At 32.7% G+C, this 22,569-nt stretch overlaps 2 protein-coding genes across 7 annotated transcripts in view; one reads left to right on the top strand and one right to left on the bottom strand.

Moving 5' to 3' along the window:
* LOC122413123 (neuropeptide CCHamide-2 receptor-like) overlaps positions 1-22,569 on the top strand; it is a 132,066-nt gene that overhangs the window by 102,180 nt on the left and 7,317 nt on the right. The gene's annotated exons all lie outside the window — the stretch shown is intronic.
* On the bottom strand, positions 1,470-3,157 carry LOC122413127 (uncharacterized). Its single transcript, XM_043423288.1, has 3 exons — positions 2,937-3,157; positions 2,620-2,801; positions 1,470-2,257 (listed from the first exon to the last, which is right to left on the bottom strand). Exons 1-3 carry the CDS (start codon positions 2,941-2,943, stop codon positions 2,063-2,065), a joined length of 384 nt encoding a protein of 127 aa, XP_043279223.1. The 5' UTR covers positions 2,944-3,157; the 3' UTR covers positions 1,470-2,062.

Here is a 22,569-nt window from a genome sequence, read left to right on the forward strand (position 1 = left end):
TTGAGACCACAAAAATTTGAATCACAAAAATTTACAAAAAAAATTAGAAACGAAAAATATTGTGGCCAAATAAATTAGTATTACAAAAATTTAAAAAAAAATTACAAACAAAAAAAAATTGTAAGCCAAAGAATTGAAAAAGAAATAAAATTTGGCCGCTATACTCGTCGAATTCGCGAGTATCAAGAGATGCGGTAGTGGCTCAATACCAAGTACTAAAAGAAAAAACTACCGCGTAAAAGAAAAGCCAGCGCGAGCCCTGGCGCACTCTTATATACGCGAATATCTATGCCGGTTTTATGATGTCACAGATTTTCAAACGGCTCTCATGGCCAAACCATTTAATTAAAGAATTTGAAAATTGGTGACAACATTTTTTCGATTTTTTCCTTTCGATTGGTTCTTGTTGCAAGTAAATCCGTTCAGTCAATCCCGAGATGTGCAATTTTAGTGAATCTAGAGTCGCAGCAGTAATTCTGAGTACATTTATGTTATGACCAGTCGTTATCAGAGAGTTTTTACCGGAGCAATAGCGTTTCCAATTGTTTTTTGGAAATTTTAAAAATTTGTTTTTTTAATAATTAACTAATATCTCAGAGAATACTGTAAGTTGACGTATTTTTTATTTTTTTTATTTCGATTACAAAATCTTCGAACTCTGTAGCTCAACGCATTGAAGAGATATTAATTTTTTTTTATTTTTCTTTTAATTTCATCAAAAAATCGTGCACTTTTCGCACACTTTTTTGATGTTTATTTGCTTTATATTTAATGAAAAATTGGGTGCCGTAATACATTTTATATACATATATATGTTTCCGTGAATGATGTATTGACGTATGGTGTTATTTGTACAAATGTGTCATAGCCCCTGCCTAACCTTTATGAAATACCTTTCCATTACCCATCCCAACCAAATGGTCGTTACCCTGAGCACCTAAACTTTGCCTTATCTTGAATAATTTTACTAACTCGTCCTCCATGGAAAGGATTTATATTAAAAATATATCTAGAAATGTATGAAAAATGTATTCTGCATATATAAAAAAAATGTTTTTTTTTAACTTTCATACAAACGAATATATGAATCATGTATTTATTTTATCGATGATTTCGCCGATTTCAGTATATTAATTATGTTTTTTGAATATATTCCGCTGCTATCACTGATAGATTTTTTTTATACTATATATATATTTTTGATAAATTTGAAATTCATTTTGTTTTCATTCTGAATGAATATTTTTTACATGAAAATGACTATAATAATCCATCGAAAATACATTTTTTTTATACGAAAAATTTATTTTCTTTGTATTGAAATTGCATTTTTATTCCATTGAACTTATATTGATTATATATCAAATATATATAATCAATGTATAAATAATATATGTTTTTGATATTTACATACAGTTTATGATCGCACGTTAATTTTTATACAAATCACAACATTGAAAAGAAATGTCCACAAATTTTCAAGCTTAGGCAATAATGAAAAAACATAACATCTTGGATACACTTGGAGCAAAGTATAATTTTATTCATAAATAAATTTTTTTTAAATGTTATTTAAATAACATTTTTAGGATCAACTGAACGGAGAACTTTACACAAACATACAATGCCATTATAATTTCTAAGACAATCAATATATTTCCCATATAATATAATTATTAGTTTTAAATAATACTCAAGTTAATAATACTCAATAATATTCAAGTTAAGATGGACGCTTTCTATTCTTCAGAAGATATTTTTTCGTTAATATCTTTTCGTTAATATATTATTTTTCGTTCTCATGTTGTCGCAATCTCCACTTTCTCTGCCTAAGGTATGTGAAGATCTGTTGTATTTTCGTCGTAAGCTGCATAGTTTGTTATTAATAGCAATGTTCATTATTTTTTCAGAATAAGTCGTTTTGAACATTCCTCGCACGGTAACTAAATAATAAAAAAGTAGTTTTGAATGTAAACATTTCCCGTAATACTATCGCCAACTTCATTAAAAGTTTCACATAGACATATATATTTACATCTTATAGCCTCCACCAATTTTGGTTTCAGTGCGCTGAGATGTTCCGCTGATTTTGAAATTTTACTTGGCCCACCTCTAGGTTGCACTTTAAAAGCTCTTGCATAGGGAAGACGGCCGTTAGTAGTGACAATCCCGCAGCACTAAAGGACGCTTTGCTTTTCGCAATGTACCACCGGTCTTGCGTTATGATGACGTTACTCCTTGGCGCCCCAATTTCAATCTACGTTTGTTTTGAGTGAATATTTTTTATCGTCCATTTTTTTAAAGATTTTAAAAAATAGAAAAATTTATTTTACAAAATTGGGGATTATTCCACATTAATGGATCTAAAAAATCTCCCGAAAAGTGAAATTCTAATTTATCTAAAAATAATTGCAATTCTGAGAAATTTATCTGACTTTATAAAAAACTGGAATAATTTTTCCACGATGAGGAGGGATCATAAAATTTTTCAATCATTTTTAGATACAAGTGAGCAATAAGTTTGACATTACTGCACAAACAGAAATACGAACATGCACGTTCAATCACTGATGATGAAGAAATAACATAATGAATAATTTGGTGAAATTTTTTCCGTACTTCATTACAAGACAGTGGTCGAGCATAGTCAAATTCTTCAATTTTTGGAATAGGCCTTCCATTAGTTCTTGGATCAACGCCTGCACGATTTTCTAACGTATCCAACCTTTGTAACATATTATTTATTTGTCTGCTTCGCTTTTTCTCAATTTCATCAAGATCTTTGTGACCATTTTTGATAACTGTAAAGTTATGAGATTAGTTAATGACTGTCGTATAATCAACTGTTGCGTATATAGATTTTATCTATTTATAAACTTTACTGAATTGAGATATTCTCTATGATATGCAATGAAATTTCGACTGACTGTAGCTACCTTGCATCAAATCTTCAAGGGTTAACTCTGGGTGGGTTCGATCCCGTTCGTTAATCCTTCTTCCATTTGCTAACTGCAAATGTGGGGTAATAGATCCGTCAGAATGAAAACTCTGGTCGTTTTGTTTCTCAGTGTCACTATCTAATGTTTGCAGAAAGAGAATAAGGAATATAATGATTATCTCAATTTAGATTGAAATTCGTGCAGTTAGCATCACCGTGCGTCTCTATACATAAAATTGTCAATCTAAGTAAAGATATGTATCAATGCGGAAATTTGCGTTTGCTGGCGGTTTCGATAATGCTGTACCCATGAGCGTTGAATTTTCATAACTATCCGAACGCCTTGCGGTCTTTTTATGTATAAATTCATCGCGCGATATCGAATTTTCTGCTTGAATTGAACAAAGTTCATTGGACACAGAATGCTTGTGTATTTTTCGTCTCTTCTCATCGTGGCGTTCTTTAGATCCAGAGTGTTCTTTCGATCTATAGAACGTTCGTCTTGTATAACCTTTTGGGGGGATATTTTACCGGATAGCTCTTTCATGGTTTTTTCTAATTTCGAACGACGGTCTGTTGGTTGAACACACGAATATTGAAGAGAAAAAATGTTAGGTTATTTTTTTTTATGTGCTATCGTTTCCAACTTAAAAAACTAGTGTGTTCGATGGTATTTTAAATTCATACTTGATACACAAACGACTATTCCATCATAGCAATTCCAGCCCTCATGGGGTTTATGCTTTTTATCATGCCACTCGATAACGTAAGACTCGTCGGGATCATGATTTTCGGGATCAAAATTATCCAGATCGAAATCTTTTATCCATTCGACCGGAACATCTGTTGTATAAGTGTTCTCGTCTTCTTTACCAACCCATTTTATCAATGCGTAGAGCTGATGTTTTTGTGGCATAATGCAGTTTGATACGTCAATGAGGTAAACTGATATTTGTGTTGAAAAAAATTCAAATATTAATGCTGTCAAAATGACCCCTTTTCGATGTTATTTGACGTCAGGCATTTACTTCAGCTATTTCGTGAATTTTATTCAAAACAAAATATATCGGATCTATCAGTAGAAGCCGCTTGAAAATATGTCAAATGTAAGCAGTAAGAAGAATTCTTACGTCTCATAAACTCTAGTGAAATATTTCAAACTTAATACGAAATAAATCAAAATGAGGACGAGTTACAGGTTGTATAATTTGAAAAATCACGCAGTATCATCGATTCCTTCGAGAACACGCCATTATTGGAGAAAAAAAACAGGACTAATAGGTACACATTCAAATTTGTGCTAAGTGGTTGGTTCCGATTTGACATTTAAATCGAACCCTTTTGAACTCAGCCTCTTTCGATTTGGCTAAAATATCATAATTTTGTTTTACCTCACCGAAGACGTTTCTGACAAGTTCTTCAAATTTTTTATCGAACCTAAGATTTCAAGTTTTGATTTTTTCTAAGAATTTGTTCTTTTACTAGACTGAAGAATGGTGTCAACGAAATTTATACCGAACGTAATGAGAAATATCTAACTTATCCTTGCGTCGAAAATTCTCGGGATAACGAGGTGGACGGAATTATTTTGAATGCTGACTAAATATATTCAGGACGAAAAAATACCGAGAAAATGCTAGAGATAGAAAAACCAATGGAATTCCTATTTCATAATGATCAAAACGACATACTTTTATGTCAACAAATTCAATCGTATCCCATTGAATCAGACCAGAAACCTGACTCCGATAAACCGATTGCAATCGACAGTGATGATTCAAAAAACAAATACTCGAATGAAGTTTTGATCAAAGCATTAATTATTTCAGCAATGAAATTACAATGCAATATAACGTATACGCTTCAAGAAACGATTTTGCGATCCATCGACGCTTTCAATGACTCATTCAATAGTATCTCTAAATATCACTTAAAAAAAATACAGGAGTTATATTCGATTCCTCAATCAATACATCATCTCTGCAAAAAATGTCACCGGTACCTAGGAATAAGTAACGACAACCTTCGACACGATTCAAAATTACATTGCTCGTATTGTGACTGCGATATAGACGTGAAATCAAATTTAGAAGAACCGGGATGTACTTTCATATACATTTCACTCACTGAGCAATTGAAATTTTTTTGTGAAACTGAAGGCGATAAATTAATAAGTATTTCTGATAGAGAAAAACGTTATTCAATCGATTTCAATGACATATTTGACGGAAAATTATATAAAAAAGGAGTACACGACGATATGATTAGCATAAATTTTAGTATTGATGGTACTCCTGTTTTCGAAAGTTGAAATTTTTCTATATATCCAGTATTATGTACTTTAAACGAGCTCTCTCCCGAGGACAGACGAAAAAATGTTATGCTTGTCAGCTTATGGTTCGGTAGAGGCAAACCTCGAATTCGAGATCATTTGGAACCCTTCGTTGCTGAATGTCGAGCATTATATCAACGAGGGTTTGATTATAAGAAAGATGGAATGTTATGTACCAAAAGATGTAGAGTATTACTAGGGATTGCAGACTCAATCAACAGACCTCGATTAAGGTGTTCAACACAATTCAATGGGAAATACGGCTATGGTTTGTGCTTGCATACTGGAGAAGTAGTTAAGAAAAAAAACGGTCAAGTGAGAGTTTATCCGATGTACCCCAATCACAATCCTTTCGGCGAAGGTCTTAGAATTTACTCAGATACCTTAAAATTTGTGGAAAAAAAACAAAAAGGACTGAAGTCTAAATCAATATTATGTGACATTCCACAGTTCGATATCTACAGTCGCGGCAGCGACTCTGAGACAAGTACATTTATGTTATGACGAGTCGTTGCCAGAGAGTCTTTACAGGAGCGATAACGTTTCCAATTGTTTTCGAAAATTTTCAAAATTTGTTTCTTTAATAATTAAATAATTACAGTACTTCAGAGAATACTATAAGTTGACGTATTTTTTATTTTTTTTGTCTTTCGTTTGCGACCTCTTCGAGCTCTGTAGCTCAACGCATTGAAGAGGGTGACACGACATAATATCACATAACAAAATATCACCGCGACAAAATATCCACGTGATAAAATATCACTACGATAAAATATCACACTACAAAATATTACAATGAACATTCATCGAAGCCTTTGTTTTTATATGTGTGTTTGTGTGCGTGCGTGTTTGTGTTTGTATTTGGGTGTGTTTGTGTGCGTTTTTTCGTATATACTGGTTGTTTTGAGGACCAATGGTGGTTTTGAGGACGGTCCTCAAAACAACCATTCATTAGCAACATGGATGGCAAACGTTGCGCTCCTTGGCTGGGCTACTCCGGGGATTTTTTCCTTAAAATTCCGTCTCCCCGGCGCGAAGCGTCACCCATTTACTTTTCAAGAATTTTCTTTTTTCTTTGTTCAATTTAAAAAAATAAAAGAAAAAAATTCTTGAAAAGTAAATGGGTGGAATTTTAAGGAAAAAATCCCCGGAGTAGCCCAGCCAAGGAGCGCAACGTTTGCCTCGTGTGTGTTTTTTTTTGTCGTGTGATATTTTGTCGCGGTAATATTGTGTCGTGTGATATTTTGTCGTATGATATTTTGTCGTGTGATATTTTGTCGTGTGGTATTTTGTCGTGTGATCTAATGTCACGGAACCATTGAAGAGATATTAATTATTTATTTTTTAATAGCATCAAAAAATGGGTCGGATTTTCGCACACATTTTTAATGTTTATTTGTTTTTTATTTAGTGACAAATCTGGTGCCATAATACAAGTATATACCTATATATTTTCGTGACGGATGACGTATGGTGTGTTGTTTATGCTAATAGATGATGAGGTTATAACAATCGCGAAAGGGACAATTCATCGATACTGTTCTAATTTTTTCCGGTTCTGTAGAAAATCGATAAAAACAGGACAATATTTTAATGAAAGTGGTGAGAAAAAAGGGAAGAAGAATAAAAGAGAAATAAAGGCCGAGGAATCCAAGAGTGTTATGTGATGGAAAATAAACCGAAAATAGTCAACAACATACGGATTGATGGTATAAAATATTTAGAAAGGTTAAAGATTTTTTCTATATATATCTTGAGATGTAATCCGGATTCTAAAACATTAGAAAAAAAAATCCATGCTCCGCTCTTTCTCATCAGCTCTCTCTCTCTCTCTCTCTCTCTGATTGTATCATCAAACTTGTCGATATTTGTTATTGGACAATATATAATAAAATAACTCAAAACAGCAATGACGAAGGAGAGCGAGGGACTACAACAATATAGAAAAGAAGTATAAACGCATTGACTGTAAACGCATGACAAACTATTCGAAAGTGCTTGATTACAAAATTTCTATACTGGCAAATCGAAACTGAGGAAATCCGTATTTTTTTCGTTTTTTGGTGGTTTTTTTTTTATTCATAAAAAAGACTAAATTGATAATCACGGAGAGTTTTCATTTCAATTCCAACAAAGTAAAATTTGAGTTCGAAATAAAATATGTCCGCGCGTGTGTGTGTGTGTGTATGTAAATACCTGAAACAACTTGAATGTATAATGAAACGATTTTTATTTTCAAAAAAACTGATTCTGCTTGAGAGGGTCGCCCCGTGTGACAAGCGCATTTTTTGGGGTTTTTTTGTGATTTTTTCGCGGCGAGAAAAAACATAGACTTGAAATTTAAAGAAATTGTTCATTGGTATTTAAACTTTATGACAGAATTTTTTAACTCTGATGTCTCGGATTAATTTGGTGTAAAATTAGTCCACAGGATCCCATATGCTTCTCCATGATCTCCACGATTCCCGGGGGTTCCGTTTATCTGCGATCAAAAAACCAAGGAGCGTTTTTATTTGTAAAGCAGTGGCTATCGCCTGAACTAAAATTATACAGAAATATTAAAACTTAACAGATTATCGAGCTATGCAACATTTTGAAAAATTGAAATGTTTCAAAACAGAAAAATCCTTCAATTTTTAATATTTTTGTATGATTTTAATTCAGGTGATAACCACTGCTTTACTAATCAATACGCTCCTTGGTTTTTTGATCTCAGATAAACCGGTCCCCCAGAATCGTGGAGACTATGAAGAAACATGTTCCTGTGGAGTAGCTTTACACCGAATGTACCAGAGATATCAGAGTTAAAAAATCCTACCATACAGTTGAAATACCATTGAATAAACCCTTCAAATTTCGAAAGGCTATATTTTTTCCTTGCCGCTATAAAATCGCGAAAAAACCCACAAAATCTGGCTGCCATACGGGATGACCACCTTATGTTAGATTTAATTATTCCAATCTATCAATATCGCGTTGTCTGAAAAAAAGATTCGAATGTCGTTGAAATCCTGTCGTGACTTAACGACATTGAAATTTATAATTCGTTGCGATTTTTTGAGTTTTTAAATAAATTAGCCGTAATTTATTAAAAAAATTTATGTTCCCCTTTTTTCGATATCTCTTCCAACGAGACGGGGAATAATTTTAATTAAAAATTTATTCAATAATCATTACATCTGAATGGTAGTCTCAGTGAATAAACCCTACATATTTTACTCATGTAGTGTGCATTCCTTGGAACGAACAAAAAATAAATTATCAATGACAGAATATTATCTATATTGTGCCCTAACATGAAGAATTTGATTTTCCAATATTCTGTAAAAATTTTTCAAGTTCACAGTGCACAAAAAGTAGTCAAATCAAATCATAAGTAACAGCACGAATGCTGTGGAAAAATTGGAGACAAGTACATTTATGTTTTATGCCACTTGGACAGTAGTCTCAGTGAAACCCCATGTGACACTCGTGTAGTTCAAAACACAAATGCACGATGATTTATAAGAAGTTGTTCAATCTATTCTCTCGAAACTTGCTTCAAATGGGCAATTCATTAGTGAAGATTATAAAAAAAACCATTCAAAACGTAATGAATAAAAAAAATAAATTTTCGAAATCTTGGTAATGTATGAAAAACGTTTGATTCAAAGGAACAAAACGTTGTCAAATACATGCAAAAGTGACGAGTATATCGGATGACGAATGAAAAAAATTCAAAACATAAAGGTATGAAAAAAAAAATTACGAAACCAACTGTAAATAATTTCAACAAAACAATTAAGAAAAGCTTTCACAAATCATGAAAAAACATATTTAAAAAAATACAAATCCGTAAATATATTGTAAAGGAAAAAAAATTCAAATGGAACGTGAGAAATTCATTCCTACGGGAAGCATTCGGAACTTGAGAAAATTCTAGTTAATCAAAAAAGTTACCATCTGAGTTATGTGCAGCACTAAAATGTATAACATTAATCGGAGAATGAGTATTTTATTAATATATGATCCAATTTTTCACAATATGAAATTGTTCTGAGAAGCGTTCAAATCCAAAAAAAATCAGGATCCCCTGGGATTCACAATATTCAACGTCGATTTCATATCGGTACAAATGATGTTTAAATATGTGCTAAAAGTACTTGTCCGGCCCATCACTTTTCATTCAAATTTGAGTATGTAAAACTAATAATTATGTTATATGGGAAATATATTGATTGTCTTAGAAATTATAATGGCATTGTATGTTTGTGTAAAATTCTCCATTCAGTTGATCCTAAAAATATGTATTGGAAAAAATAGTATATTACACACCTCGGGCAGGAAAAAGTAAAGCCTCAGACCACATGTTTGTCAGCCTCGGCTTCGCCTCGGTCGACAATTACATGTGATCTAAGACTTTCCTTATTTTACTGCCCTAGGTGTGTATACGATTTTCCTGTCCGACGCAGGCGGAATGCGGCAACTTCGGCCCGCGCAGCGGGCCGAAAGTTGCCACTTTCGACCCGGAGGACAGAAACAGTTATTTATGAATAAAATTATATTTTGCTCCAAGTGTATCCAAGATGTTATGTTTTTTCATTATTGCCTAAGCTTGAAAATTTGTGGACATTTCTTTTCAATGTTGTGATTTGTATAAAAATTAACACGCGACCATAAATTGTATGTAAATATCAAAATAGTATATTACACACCTAGGGAGGGAAAATAGACTACTTCAAACCGCGGGCAGAATTGTCACCCGAGCCGAAGGCGAGGGTGATAAGCATTTTCTTGTATACCGTCTGTTATCGTCTGTTGGGCCCGCTGCACACGGTCAATAATATTGCACAATAAGTTTGTATGGTGTGTAGTGCGCCATAAATTTAAGATAGCTCAAATTTCTGTTCAATGATTGCGCAATGTTTCAATACTACATCTACACGTTCAATAATATTGTGCAATCACCTATATTGCGCAATATTATTGACCGTGTGTAGCAGGCCTAATAATGTAGGTTATATATAGGAGTTCCCTTTGATAGCTGTGTGGTAATGAACCGGCCGGGGTTTGACGTTCCGAAGTGCGGGACAAATGTAACAAACGTTCGCATAGTTAGTGAATAATATATATAAGGCAAATCAATTTATCAAAAATAGGTCTGGAAGTTGTAAGGAAAAATGTTCGTTAACCTATAACGTCAAATTTTCTTTTTCCCATCTAAAATATTATGGTTGATAATTAATAAAACAAAAACACCCTCAACTGTTAGTTGTATAATGTGAGAAACTCCAATCGAATAAATGTATTCTAATTTATTTCTTGTGTCATCATTATTTTCGAATATGCCCATATTTTGCTTCCTATTGAGTTTGGCTCTGCTCTTTCCGATTCTTTTTTTGACTCCATCGATTGGCAGTGGATGGATACATATTATTAATTGATTGCCTAATATGTGTCCTATGATTTTCTACTATTTCTTCATGCTGATTGTGGTAACGTGATTCAAGAGGTTTCCAACTATGATCATCAATCGCACATTTTGTACATCAGATTCTCGAAACAGTTTCTGGTCTTGATATAAGTGTAGTTATTCTTTTTACACCTGGTCTGTCGAGTAATAAATTTTGAAACTTGTTCCAAAAAGTCTTTGGATGCTTTTTTTTGCTGATAATATGAGAAAATGAATCTTCGGAATGCGGTAGGCAAACACAAATTTTGACAACAATACTTATGAAATGATGTGTATGATGAGTATTCCTATTCTGCAAACTGCAAATATGAAATTATTGGTGAAAGCATTCATTACGATAAGTCTACAGTTGCTCAGTATTGGATGCTATTAAGTATAATGCCTGCCAACATCATGGGAACCTACAGAATTTCTGAATGTTATGTGCGCTATGTCATTTTAATGTAACATCATGACTTCTAACAACTTTTCATTATAATACTATAAATTTGGATCATTGAAATACATAAAAAATCTGCAAACTATAAAATTTATATACTGTGCCATTCATTTTACTTTTTAACTCTCACTGTAACATAAATATGAAGTGAAAAATTCATTAGAAAAGTCTCCAGTTGATCATTTATGGATGGGTTTGAAATTACTGTCTTCCAAACTAATTGCGCAGATACATTGAATCGCAGTGGATACCTGCGAACTTTGAAATTTCTATGGATAAGTATATGTGCTAGTATCATCCCCTATCTTTGATTATGGTAATATGTAATGGAACTTTGTTCAGCAAGTTTTAAAGTGTTTCTTTTCAAATAGTATTGAAGTTTGTATTACTGCTATGAAGCGAATACCTCCAAACTTTCATATTTTTGTGTCGCAGCATGTGTGGCAATCATTTAAATTTTTTACTCCAACCGTAACATGTAATCTCAAAAATTCACCACGAACATCTTCAACCTTTCCAAATTCCTAAGTTTTCCTTTTTCTATACTATTCTGAGTTTAAACATTTTTAAATGCATTTTTAAATTCTCCTGAAATTGTTTTTCTCTAAAACCAATGCAGGTACCTTAAACGTCTTTGAATTCCGTTGCTCTGTTCAATTAAGTACGCTCAGTTTTTTTGCTTCTTTGAGTTCTGACATAATAAATGTTTCCGGGTGCCTTTTTTCTACAACTATCAAACTGTAGATAAATAGATCTCAGCGGCCACTTGCAATCTTTGAAAATATATTTCATCGGGGGCAAGTTTTGGATGACACGAAAATGTCTAGATTCAGAATGCAAAAACGACATTCAAAAATGGCCAATTCTGTTGGATTTGTTGTGACATGAATTTGATCTATCTTTCCTCTTTTTCTTTCTTTTTTCTAACGTTATAAGCCGAAAATCGTATCTCGGCCTCCAACGCGCTTGCCACCGTGCTCTTTGGTTCCTAATTGACAAAGCATATTAGAGTACAAGGAAAAAAATCGCCAAAGTTCAAGAACAGACCTGTGAAGAAATATTTCCAGTACAATTTTGACGAAAAATAGGTCTTTTTTCGTGGAAACCAACGTTATAAGCCGAAAATCATATCCCAGCCTCCAACCCGCTTGTGACAGTGCTCTTGTGTTCCTAATTGACAAAACATATTAGAGTACAAGGGAAAAAATCGCCAAAGTTCAAGAACAGACCTATGACGAAATATTTTCAGGACGGTTTTGACGAAAAATAGGTCTTTTTTTGTGAAAACCAACGTTATAAGCCGAAAATCATAGATAATTCATAGAAATTTAAACTAAAATCCTATAGTCAACTGAACATAAATAAGGAACTTTTGAGAAAAAAGACGTGATATGAAACCATAAACTTCCCCTAGGAAAAAAAAGGTTGGGACAAGTACATTGATGGTCCCTCGTTTGCTGATAATTCCATCCATAAAACAAACTTTAAAAAAAATTTTTATAAAAAATTGCCAAAAAAATTATTTTATAACAAAAGTACAGAACAATTCGAAAAAAATTTCACAAATCTTGAAAAAACATTATCTTTAAAAAAAAACTAACCTGTATCTATTTTTCAAAGTGTCAAAAGAATCAAATAACAAGTAAAAAATAAAAACCGAAAAATCGTGCTTGAAATCATTTTGGAAACCGATGCCACATTCTTCTTATTTGATTCGAAGGGCTAAATCAATTTAAAAAAAATCCATCTAATTTACGTGCAGCATTAAAATTTATTATATCCATTTGAGGCCAAGTATTTTCTAATAAATTGAAAAAAGTTACTATTTGAGTTACGTGCAGCACTAAAATTTATGATATCAATCGAAGGACAAGTAATTTATGAGTAACTCCAAATTTTAACATTATGGAATTGTTCTAAGAAGCTTTTAAATCCAAAAAAATCACATGCAAGCTAGTCATTTCTTACTCTATGATGGCAGAGACTTATAAGAAAATCGATTCTTTTCAGACTTTCAGGAGCTTCTGATATTATTCTCAATATTCGACGTCGATTGGATCGATACAAATTATGTTTAAATATGAGTTAAAAGTACTTGTCCGGCCCATCACTTTCCATTAAAATTGTTTATTTAAATAAAAATCAGGGCATTTTGAGAACTGATGGAGCACAAATATTCATGCAGAGGGAATTTAGAGAGTTATCTTCAAGTAATATTCTCTTAATTGCACTAATTTAATAAGAATGGAAACGAATTGTCCTGTCATATCCAAGGGATGTTATTGTGCATCAATAAATAACAAACATTTTGCACATTAAATATGTTGAAGCTTCCAAAATAACTCCCCAGTTTGTATTGCAATGACGCCAGTTTTTACTTCTCACTTCTTCCAGTGAACGAATTTCATTCGGCATAACTAACCTATACCATTATTAACAACATTAAACTAATAATAAATCGCATTTCAATAAATTTTTAACCGGATTCTGCCGTACAGTTTCGTTTTTTTATGATTGATTTTTATTTGAATGAATAGTGATGGACCGGACAAGTACTTTTAACTCATATTTAAACATAATTTGTATCGATCCAATCGACGTCGAATATTGTGAATAATATCAGAAGCTCCTGAAAGTCTGAAAAGAATCGATTTTCTTATAAGTCTCTGCCATCATAGAATAAGAAATGACTAGCTTGCATGTGATTTTTTTGGATTTAAAAGCTTCTTACAAGGAAAGGTACTTTAGTGTCCGCCTCCGATTTTGATAATTTTTTTCTATGTTATAGTCCATCCAAAAATAAGAGACACGTATTTTTTTTTATCGGCCGAAAGTTATTTTTAAGGGGTGAAATCAACCCTCAAAGTTCGGCATGTTTTGCGTCTGGTAGAGTGTTTCATATAGAAGCACTCAACCGATCGAAACGAAACCAATTGCAAAATGTTTGGCATGTCAAATAACCCATATGACATGTCCATCTTCTTATGCACCCTTACGGCAAAGGGGTGAACCACCCCCGAATGTTCAGAATTTTTTCGTATAACAAAAACTTACAATCCGATTTTAATAAAACAAACGCCATTTTGCAGAGCAAAAAAAAATAAAATCGACGTGTTTTCGGGTTTTCCTCAGATCAAAAAAATTGAGGGGGTAAAACACCCTTAAAATATCAAATTTTGTTTTGAGCACTGGCCCCTTCCAGTTTTAGTATTCTTTTCATAGAATGTAGCTTATCAAAAAATAAGAAACACGTATTCTTTTTTATCGGCCGAAAGTTATTTTTAAGGGGTGAAATCAACTCCCAAAGTTGGGCATGTTTGGCATCTGGTTGAGCGTTTCATATGGAAGCACTCAACCGATCGAAACAAAACCCATTGCAAAATGTTCTGCATGTCAAATAACCTATATGACATGTCCAACTTCTTATGCACCCTTACTGCAAAGGGGTGAACCACCCCCGAATATTCAGAATTTTTTCGTATAATAAAAACTTACAATCCGATTTTAATAAAAGAAATGCCATTTTGCAGAGCAAAAAAAAAATGGACGTGTTTTTTGGTTTTCCTCGGATCAAAAAAATTAAGGGGGTAAACCAGTCCTAAAATCTTGAATTTCACTTTGCGCATCGAAATGTTGACATTCAATTCATATGGTTCCTTTATCATTGCGTATCGACTTATATGTTGAATAATATTTATTTCACATATTCATTGGCTGACATCATAATCGTATAGAGAATCGAATACTTTGACATGCTTTACGTGAGAAGTGTTAGTTTTCGTTCTACAGGTTCTACTATGACATCTTTAAACGGTTCTTGAAAATCTAATGTCGTATCTTCCACGATTTCTAACCGATTAAACTCTGCCATAGAAGCCTTCAGAATTCTCTCGAAACTTTCTTTCAATTCCACTTCATTATTGTTAACAGGACTGTCAGGAATGTTCATTACTTCAAATGTAAGAAGCAACAGTCTTATTACGTTCATTGGGTTGATAGAAATGTTCATGACAATACGTTATTCACAATAGCGGACACGATAGTGATAGATAAATAATCAAACAGCAACTAAACTTCTGGAGTAATATAAAGTCAGTTTTAGCTTCTTCATCTTGAGTGGGTGGCTTAATCTGACATCATCACAAAAACAGATTTTTTTATTTTTTCGGATATCTCTCAAGCATTAGGCTGAGCGAGCTGGCTTTTTTAAGAATACATGGCTACGAGCCGCTATAGCGATTCTTGATATGGATAAGAATATGGCAAGGCTTGAGTCAGCTTTGTTTGCCTTCTGGGCGGGGAATTGTCAATGCGGCTCTCGATATTTGAGTTTTATTTTGTTTTCGTAAATCATTCAAAATAGAAACTTATATAAATAGAACGAAAACTAACACTTCTCACGTAAAGCATGTCAAAGTATTCGATTCCCTATACGATTATGATGTCAGCCAATGAATATGTGAAATAAATATTATTCAACATATAGGTCAATACGCAATGATAAAGGAACCATATGAATTGGATTGTAAACATTTCGATTCGCAAAGTGAAATTCAAGATTACCCCCTTAATTTTTTTGATCCGAGGAAAACCAAAAAAAACGTCCATTTTTTTTGTTCTGCAAAATGGCATTTCTTTTATTAAAATCGGATTGTAAGTTTTTATTATACGAAAAAATTCTGAATATTCGGAAGTGGTTTACCCCTTTGCAGTAAGGGTGCATAAGAAGTTGGACATGTCATATAGGTTATTTGACATGCAGAACATTTTGCAATGGGTTTTGTTTCGATCGGTTGGGTGCTTCCATATGAAACACTCTACCAGATGCAAAACATGCCCAACTTTGGGGGTTGATTTCACCCCTTAAAAATAACTTTCGGCCGATAAAAAAAAATACGTGTTTCTTATTTTTTGATAAGCTACATTCTATGAAAAGAATACTAAAACTGGAAGAGGCCAGTGCTCAAAACAAAATTTGATATTTTAAGGGTGTTTTACCCCCTTAATTTTTTTGATCTGAGGAAAACCCGAAAACACGTCGATTTTATTTTTTTTTGCTCTGCAAAATGGCGTTTGTTTTATTAAAATTGGATTGTAAGTTTTTATTACACGAAAAAATTCTGAATATTCGGGGGTGGTTCACCCCTTTGCAGTAAGGGTGTATAAGAAGTTGGACATGTCATATAGGTTATTTGACATGCAGAACATTTTACAATGGGTTTTGTTTCGATCGGTTGGGTGCTTCCATATGAAACACTCTACCAGATGCAAAACATGCCCAACTTTGGGGGTTGATTTCACCCCTTAAAAATAACTTTCGGCCGATAAAAAAAAATACGTGTTTCTTATTTTTTGATAAGCTACATTCTATGAAAAGAATACTAAAACTGGAAGGGGCCAGTGCTCAAAACAAAATTTGATATTTTAAGGGTGTTTTACCCCCTTAATTTTTTTGATCTGAGGAAAACCCGAAAACACGTCGATTTTATTTTTTTTTGCTCTGCAAAATGGCGTTTGTTTTATTAAAATTGGATTGTAAGTTTTTGTTATACGAAAAAATTCTGAACATTCGGGGGTGGTTCATCCCTTTGCCGTAAGGGTGCATAAGAAGATGGACATGTCATATAGGTTATTTGACATGCAGAACATTTTGCAATGGGTTTTGTTTCGATCGGTTGGGTGCTTCCATATGAAACACTCTACCAGATGCAAAACATGCCCAACTTTGGGGGTTGATTTCACCCCTTAAAAATAACTTTCGGCCGATAAAAAAAAATACGTGTTTCTTATTTTTTGTGATGGACTGGACAAGTACGTTTAAGACGTATTTGAACATAATTTGTACCGATCCAATCGAAGTTGAATGTTGTGAATAACACCAGGCGATCCTGAAAGTTGGAGGGGAATCGATTTTTCAAAGTCTGTACCTTCTTGAAGTAACGAATGACTTTCATGTGAGTTTTTACCGATTTTCATATGTTCTGGTTAAAAAAAAGGTTGCCATCGTTCTTATTATTCAAAAGGAAGATTCTGCAATTTTTTATTTCTATTAATTTTTTAGTAATTTCAATGAATCGTTCTGGGCCCGATGAGGATTCTCAACACTTATTTGTTGCTGGAGATTATATTTCCAATTACTGATAAATACTTGGCCTCGAATGGATATAATCAATTTTAGTACTGCACGTAACTTTCTTTATAACTTTTGCTTCATGAGCTTGTTTTTCCTCGAAAATAATTATTATGAATGATTAGTGACTCCTATGCATAAAACGTCATTTTTTCAATCAAAGTTTCCGATTTGTTGGGTAAATATTCCAAATGATCAATAAAAACTTGGCCTTCAATTGATATCATACATTTTTATATTGCATGTAACTTGGATAGTACATTTTTCAATTTGTTTAATATTTATGATTTTGTTTGAAAATTTTTTTAGTTTTTCTTTATAGAATTTTTTTCGATTGTTTTTAATTTTTGTTGAATTTTTTGAACTTTTCAATTTTTCGTTTTTTGTTTCCATAGAATTGTTTTCCTGGATTTGAATATTTTTTCTATGTCATCCAGAAACAAGGGACCATCAATGTACTTGTCCCAACCTTTTTTTTCCCTAGGGGAATTTTGGGGTTTGATATCACGTTTTTTTTTTCTCGACTTCCTCGATTTCGTTTTGACGGCTATAGAATTTAAGTTCCAATTTTCATGTGTTATTTTGTTAGTATGTTTTTTAAGATTATTATTTTGTTTGAGCATTTTCAAAGATTTTAAACACTCACGATAATGATATGATACTGTGAACTATTTCCCGCACCACCGCAGGAGTAGAGTTCCAGGCGCGTTCTTTTCACGTCACTTTATGTCCATTAGGAACCCAAGTACATGGGGAAATTAATGTTGGTAGTAGGAATATGATTTTCGGCTCTTAAGGAAGTTGAGGCATTAGAATGAAAATGATGTCGTTGCTTTCAAACCGATTGAATCTTATAAAGGGAAGTGTAAAAAAAAATCAGTTAAATTTTCAGACATGTTAGAAGCGTCGTTGCTGAGAAAAATCAATAACAATTTGGGCCAAATAAAATGTAATCTTATGGAAGTTAAGAAACATTCAGTAATATCTCCGTTAAAAATAATACTAAAAATATAAAATTTTTTGGGCAACATAAGCAACACTTGCTATATAATGTCAATTTTTTTCAGATTTATTAGGAGATTTTCTGAGATTATATTAATAATAATAATCTGTTTCCCGTGCAGTTTTTGGAGGCTAGGATCGTCACCGTTCGTGTTTTCGACTGAGCTTTCACCAGTTTTTCGTCTTTTTTCCCCCAATTTTTCTTTAAAGTAATATTGCCGAACTGTAAACTGGCATAACTTTTGAAAGGTACAGATCATAACTTTTGGGTAGAAAGAATGACTGTACAGCCTCAACTTCCTTAACGTCGGATTCCGAGAAAATACCCTATTTTTCGTCAAAATTGTACTGAAAATATTTCGTCACAAGTCTGTACTTGGACTTGAGCAATTTTTTCCCTTGTACTTGTAATGTTCAAAAGGTATACGAGTTTGAAGAAGGGATTTTGAAGAAGGGATCGATGCGCGAGTTTAATCGACTTGGAGGGGATTGAGCGTCGAGCGATCCCAACTTGCTCATCGATCGTTTAGATCAGAATTCCTTGGTCTCTTCGAGAGCGCCCCTCGAACTATAGATAGAGAGAATAAGAGCAATCGACGAGTCCACAAGAAAATCAAGATAAGTACTCTCTCTCTATCGTCATTGTCGAGGCTGGTATAGAAAATTTGGTTTTCTATCAACTATCACCATATATTTGTAACGATTGTGTTTCTATTGTCTTTATATTCTTGTCATAAATAAACATCGTAATAATGAACACAACAAACGAGAAATAACAAATAAAAGTTAATTAAATAAATCATTACATACTCTAATATGTTATGCTCGTTGGGGATCCAAGAGCACGGAGGAATGTGCGTTGGAGGCCGAGATATGATTTTCGGTTTATCACTGTGGTTTCGACGAAAAAAGACTTATTTTTCGTAAAATTTGATGTAAAAAATTATCGGCACAGATCTATCCCTAGACTTAAGCGATTTTTGACGAAAAATAAATAAAATTCAAAAACAAATCCAACAGAATTGGCAATTTTAAGGTATTATATCGTAGGAATGAATATGCTGAATTATCTTTAAATACCTGGCCTCGAATTGATATCATAAATTGAAATGCTGGATGTAACTTAGATGGAAATTTCTTTCAATTGATTTGAAAAAAACTTTTTTTTATTTGTCGTTTTTTTATTGCTTATGTTTTATTTGATTTTTTTGACACTTTAAAACATAATTACAGATTTGTATTTTTTTGATGTAATGTTTTTTCAGGATTTGTGAATTTTTTTTTATACGTTTTGTTGAAATTGTTTACAGTTGGTTTAATAATTTTTTTATGGAATTGTTTTTCCACATTTTTCGTGATATGATCAGGAAACAAGGGACCATCAATATACTTGTCCCAACCTTTTTTCCCTAGGGGAATTTTTGATATTCTGTATCAGATCTTTTTTCTCAAAAGTTCGGTAATCTTGTTTTTCGGATTACATTAAGCTGAGCTAACCATGCACAATCACGCTGGGTTAAAAAAGAAATAAAAACTATATAGTCTACGTTCAGAAAATTGAAAATTTTATAGAACCAATCTTTTAATTATTCACTTTGCTTTTAAATATTCACATACGATACAAAAGTACTCGTCACATCCATATATTCTTGTATGTCCTTACTTATTTGTTTTGCAAAATTAAGAAAAACAATTGACTATTAGTAGGCAAGAAAAAGTTGTAATAGTAAAAAATTCTCTTTTATCTCATGTAACTTGCTGTTTATGAACTCAAGAACAAATATCAACAGAGTGTGGAATGCGAAATTGAAACATTGGTCGATTTATCGAGGAATACTATGTCATGTATGCTAGAATAAATTGAATTTTTGCAAATAATCTCTTTCTTATTGTTTTCAAATAATAAATCGAAAGCCGTATTTTGACAAATAATTATAGTCAACAATTTAAATCCTAGATATTTGTTTCGTGTGTCCAATGCTTGAAATTCAATTGAAAACTCTTATTAACGTTGAAAATACCGCGATAATCAGTATATTAGTGGATAAATCATTCACTAATACTGCCGGGTTTTAATGTATTTGAATATTTTTCACGGTTTAAAATAATTTTCATTGCGAAATTTGATAATATTTGTTTACATTTTTCGTGGTATAATGCGAAAACGGGCGATCAATAATGTACTCCCTAACGGATGTAACGATTGGTCAAAAAAAGTACAATCCTGTTGTGTTCGCGCGGGACTAGGAGACACGGGTTTTGAAAAGAGATCCGTCTCCGTGTACGGCTTATAACACACTGACTTTATTCTCCATACAAAATATAACAATTACAGACGTTCGTAGCGCCGCTCGTGCGTACATCTTATTTTGGGCACTAATTTCCATATACCACAAATCCGCTAGGGCTTGTCCAAATTTTTTTTCTCCGAGGGAGGATTTTTGCGGCTTGATATCCAATCTTGTTTCTGTGGTAGTTCTAAATTTTCAAATACGGTTTTCGAAAGTTTTCCACTGTTTCTATTATGATAATCGAAAATAATTTATCCAATGATTTTCGTTAAGTTTTCTGCAACTTATAACAGTTTGATATTCTTCGAATGTTTGATGTTTCCTCATGTTTCCCTCATGATAATGGTGATGATGATGATGAAACACGATGATCCCCTAATGTTTCATCGATTCCGAATGTGTCCACAATTTTGTGGGATTAAAACTATTTTCCGTAACGTTTATGAATATTTTGTATTATTGAGGAATTCCCCCCCTCATTTATGAATTATATTTTCAATTTTTTTAATCAAATCGTTGTGAATAAAAAAGATATGAAAATTTTTCAATGAAACGAATTTTTTGATTGATTTTCCGTAAAATTTGACAGAAAGAGAGAGAGAAAAAATATATATAATCCTCACCAAGTCCACCAGGAAACTTCCAATGACTTTTTGAAGCATTCTATTCTATTCACAGTATCATACCCAGAGATATCAAGTTGATGTACACATGTCGATGTATAAAATTTTTAAACTCTGCATGTAGCGACTGAGTTCCAATCAGAGAAATGAAAAGTATTGAGTGTGTCAAGACCACCAGATTTGCTTATTTTTTAATATATATTTATTTTGAAAACATAAATTCTTATGCCAATCATAAATGAGCCACCGCTGACTTTTTGTACCATTTTGAATTATTTATTATTTATGTATTACCATATTCTATAATTTTTTAATAATTTTCATAATTTATATATACCCATATTCCATAATCAAAAATAGGAAGTGCTAATACTTGGCACACAAGTGTAAACACAGAATTTTCAAAGTTTGCCAGTATCTGCTGCAATTTCTTCATCTACGTTATGATACGGACAGACAAAAGTACCACAGATTCATGAAATTAATTATGCCATAGTTAAAAAGAAAAAAGACAGCGCAATTGAAAGAGAACAGAAATCAAAATTGTTTCATGTATCTGTGCATTAGTTTCTGAAGACAGTAATTTCAGACCTATTCAGAAATAAGTAGGTGAAGACTTTAGTAATGAATATCTTCGTTAATATATTCCAGTCGGAACCAAAAAGTTAAAAGATTGGCATACCTGCTACTTCACAGAAATATCAAAGTTCATAGGTACTTGCTACGTACTCGTTATACAGACTTTGGTGCTATAGGGAAAAACACTTCAAAATTACCTGAACCACATTTTTGAAACTTATTATGACACATTCAAGAAAAAAGTGACAGATACAATGCATGTTGAAGCAAGCAAAATGCTGTAATTTTGTATGTCTCCATGGTTATCCGCAGACAAAATATTTGATCACATCCAAAAATGATCAGGTTTAGACTTACAGACATGAATTTTTCAACCCACAATGCCAATCGCAAACATGGTCTGGAAATATTCAATATACATGTCGCTTCATCACTTTGTCGAACTTTAGAGGTGTTCATTGCATTTCGAAGATACAAATTTTGATATCATGAAAATTAAGCACCCAATGACTTATTGAAATAAATTTCCAAATTTATCATGTAACAACTCAAGTGAATATATCTATGCATTTACATGGCCCAAAGATTTTTCAAAACTTGGGTGTATGAACAAGCAATCATGAAGGCTTTTTGTTATAAATATTTCAAATTATCTTGTTGAAATTAATATAAAAAAATAGAAATACGAATATCTCTCGTATTGTCTGGAGAACAAATAGAAATTGGTATGACAATACACTGTAAGCTAAGGAGGTGGAAAAAAGGGACCGGTGAACACAGCCA

Source organism: Venturia canescens, chromosome 7 (genome assembly GCF_019457755.1).
Source record: "Venturia canescens isolate UGA chromosome 7, ASM1945775v1, whole genome shotgun sequence".
Lineage (NCBI taxonomy): Eukaryota > Metazoa > Arthropoda > Insecta > Hymenoptera > Ichneumonidae > Venturia > Venturia canescens.

What these genes read in the sequence shown, in the direction of transcription:
- LOC122413127 (XM_043423288.1), bottom strand. An exon ending in GACCACTGTCTTGTAATGAA is followed by an intron (nt 2,258 to 2,619) that starts GTACGGAAAAAA and finishes AAACAAACGTAG; the next exon opens with ATTGAAATTGGGGCGCCAAG.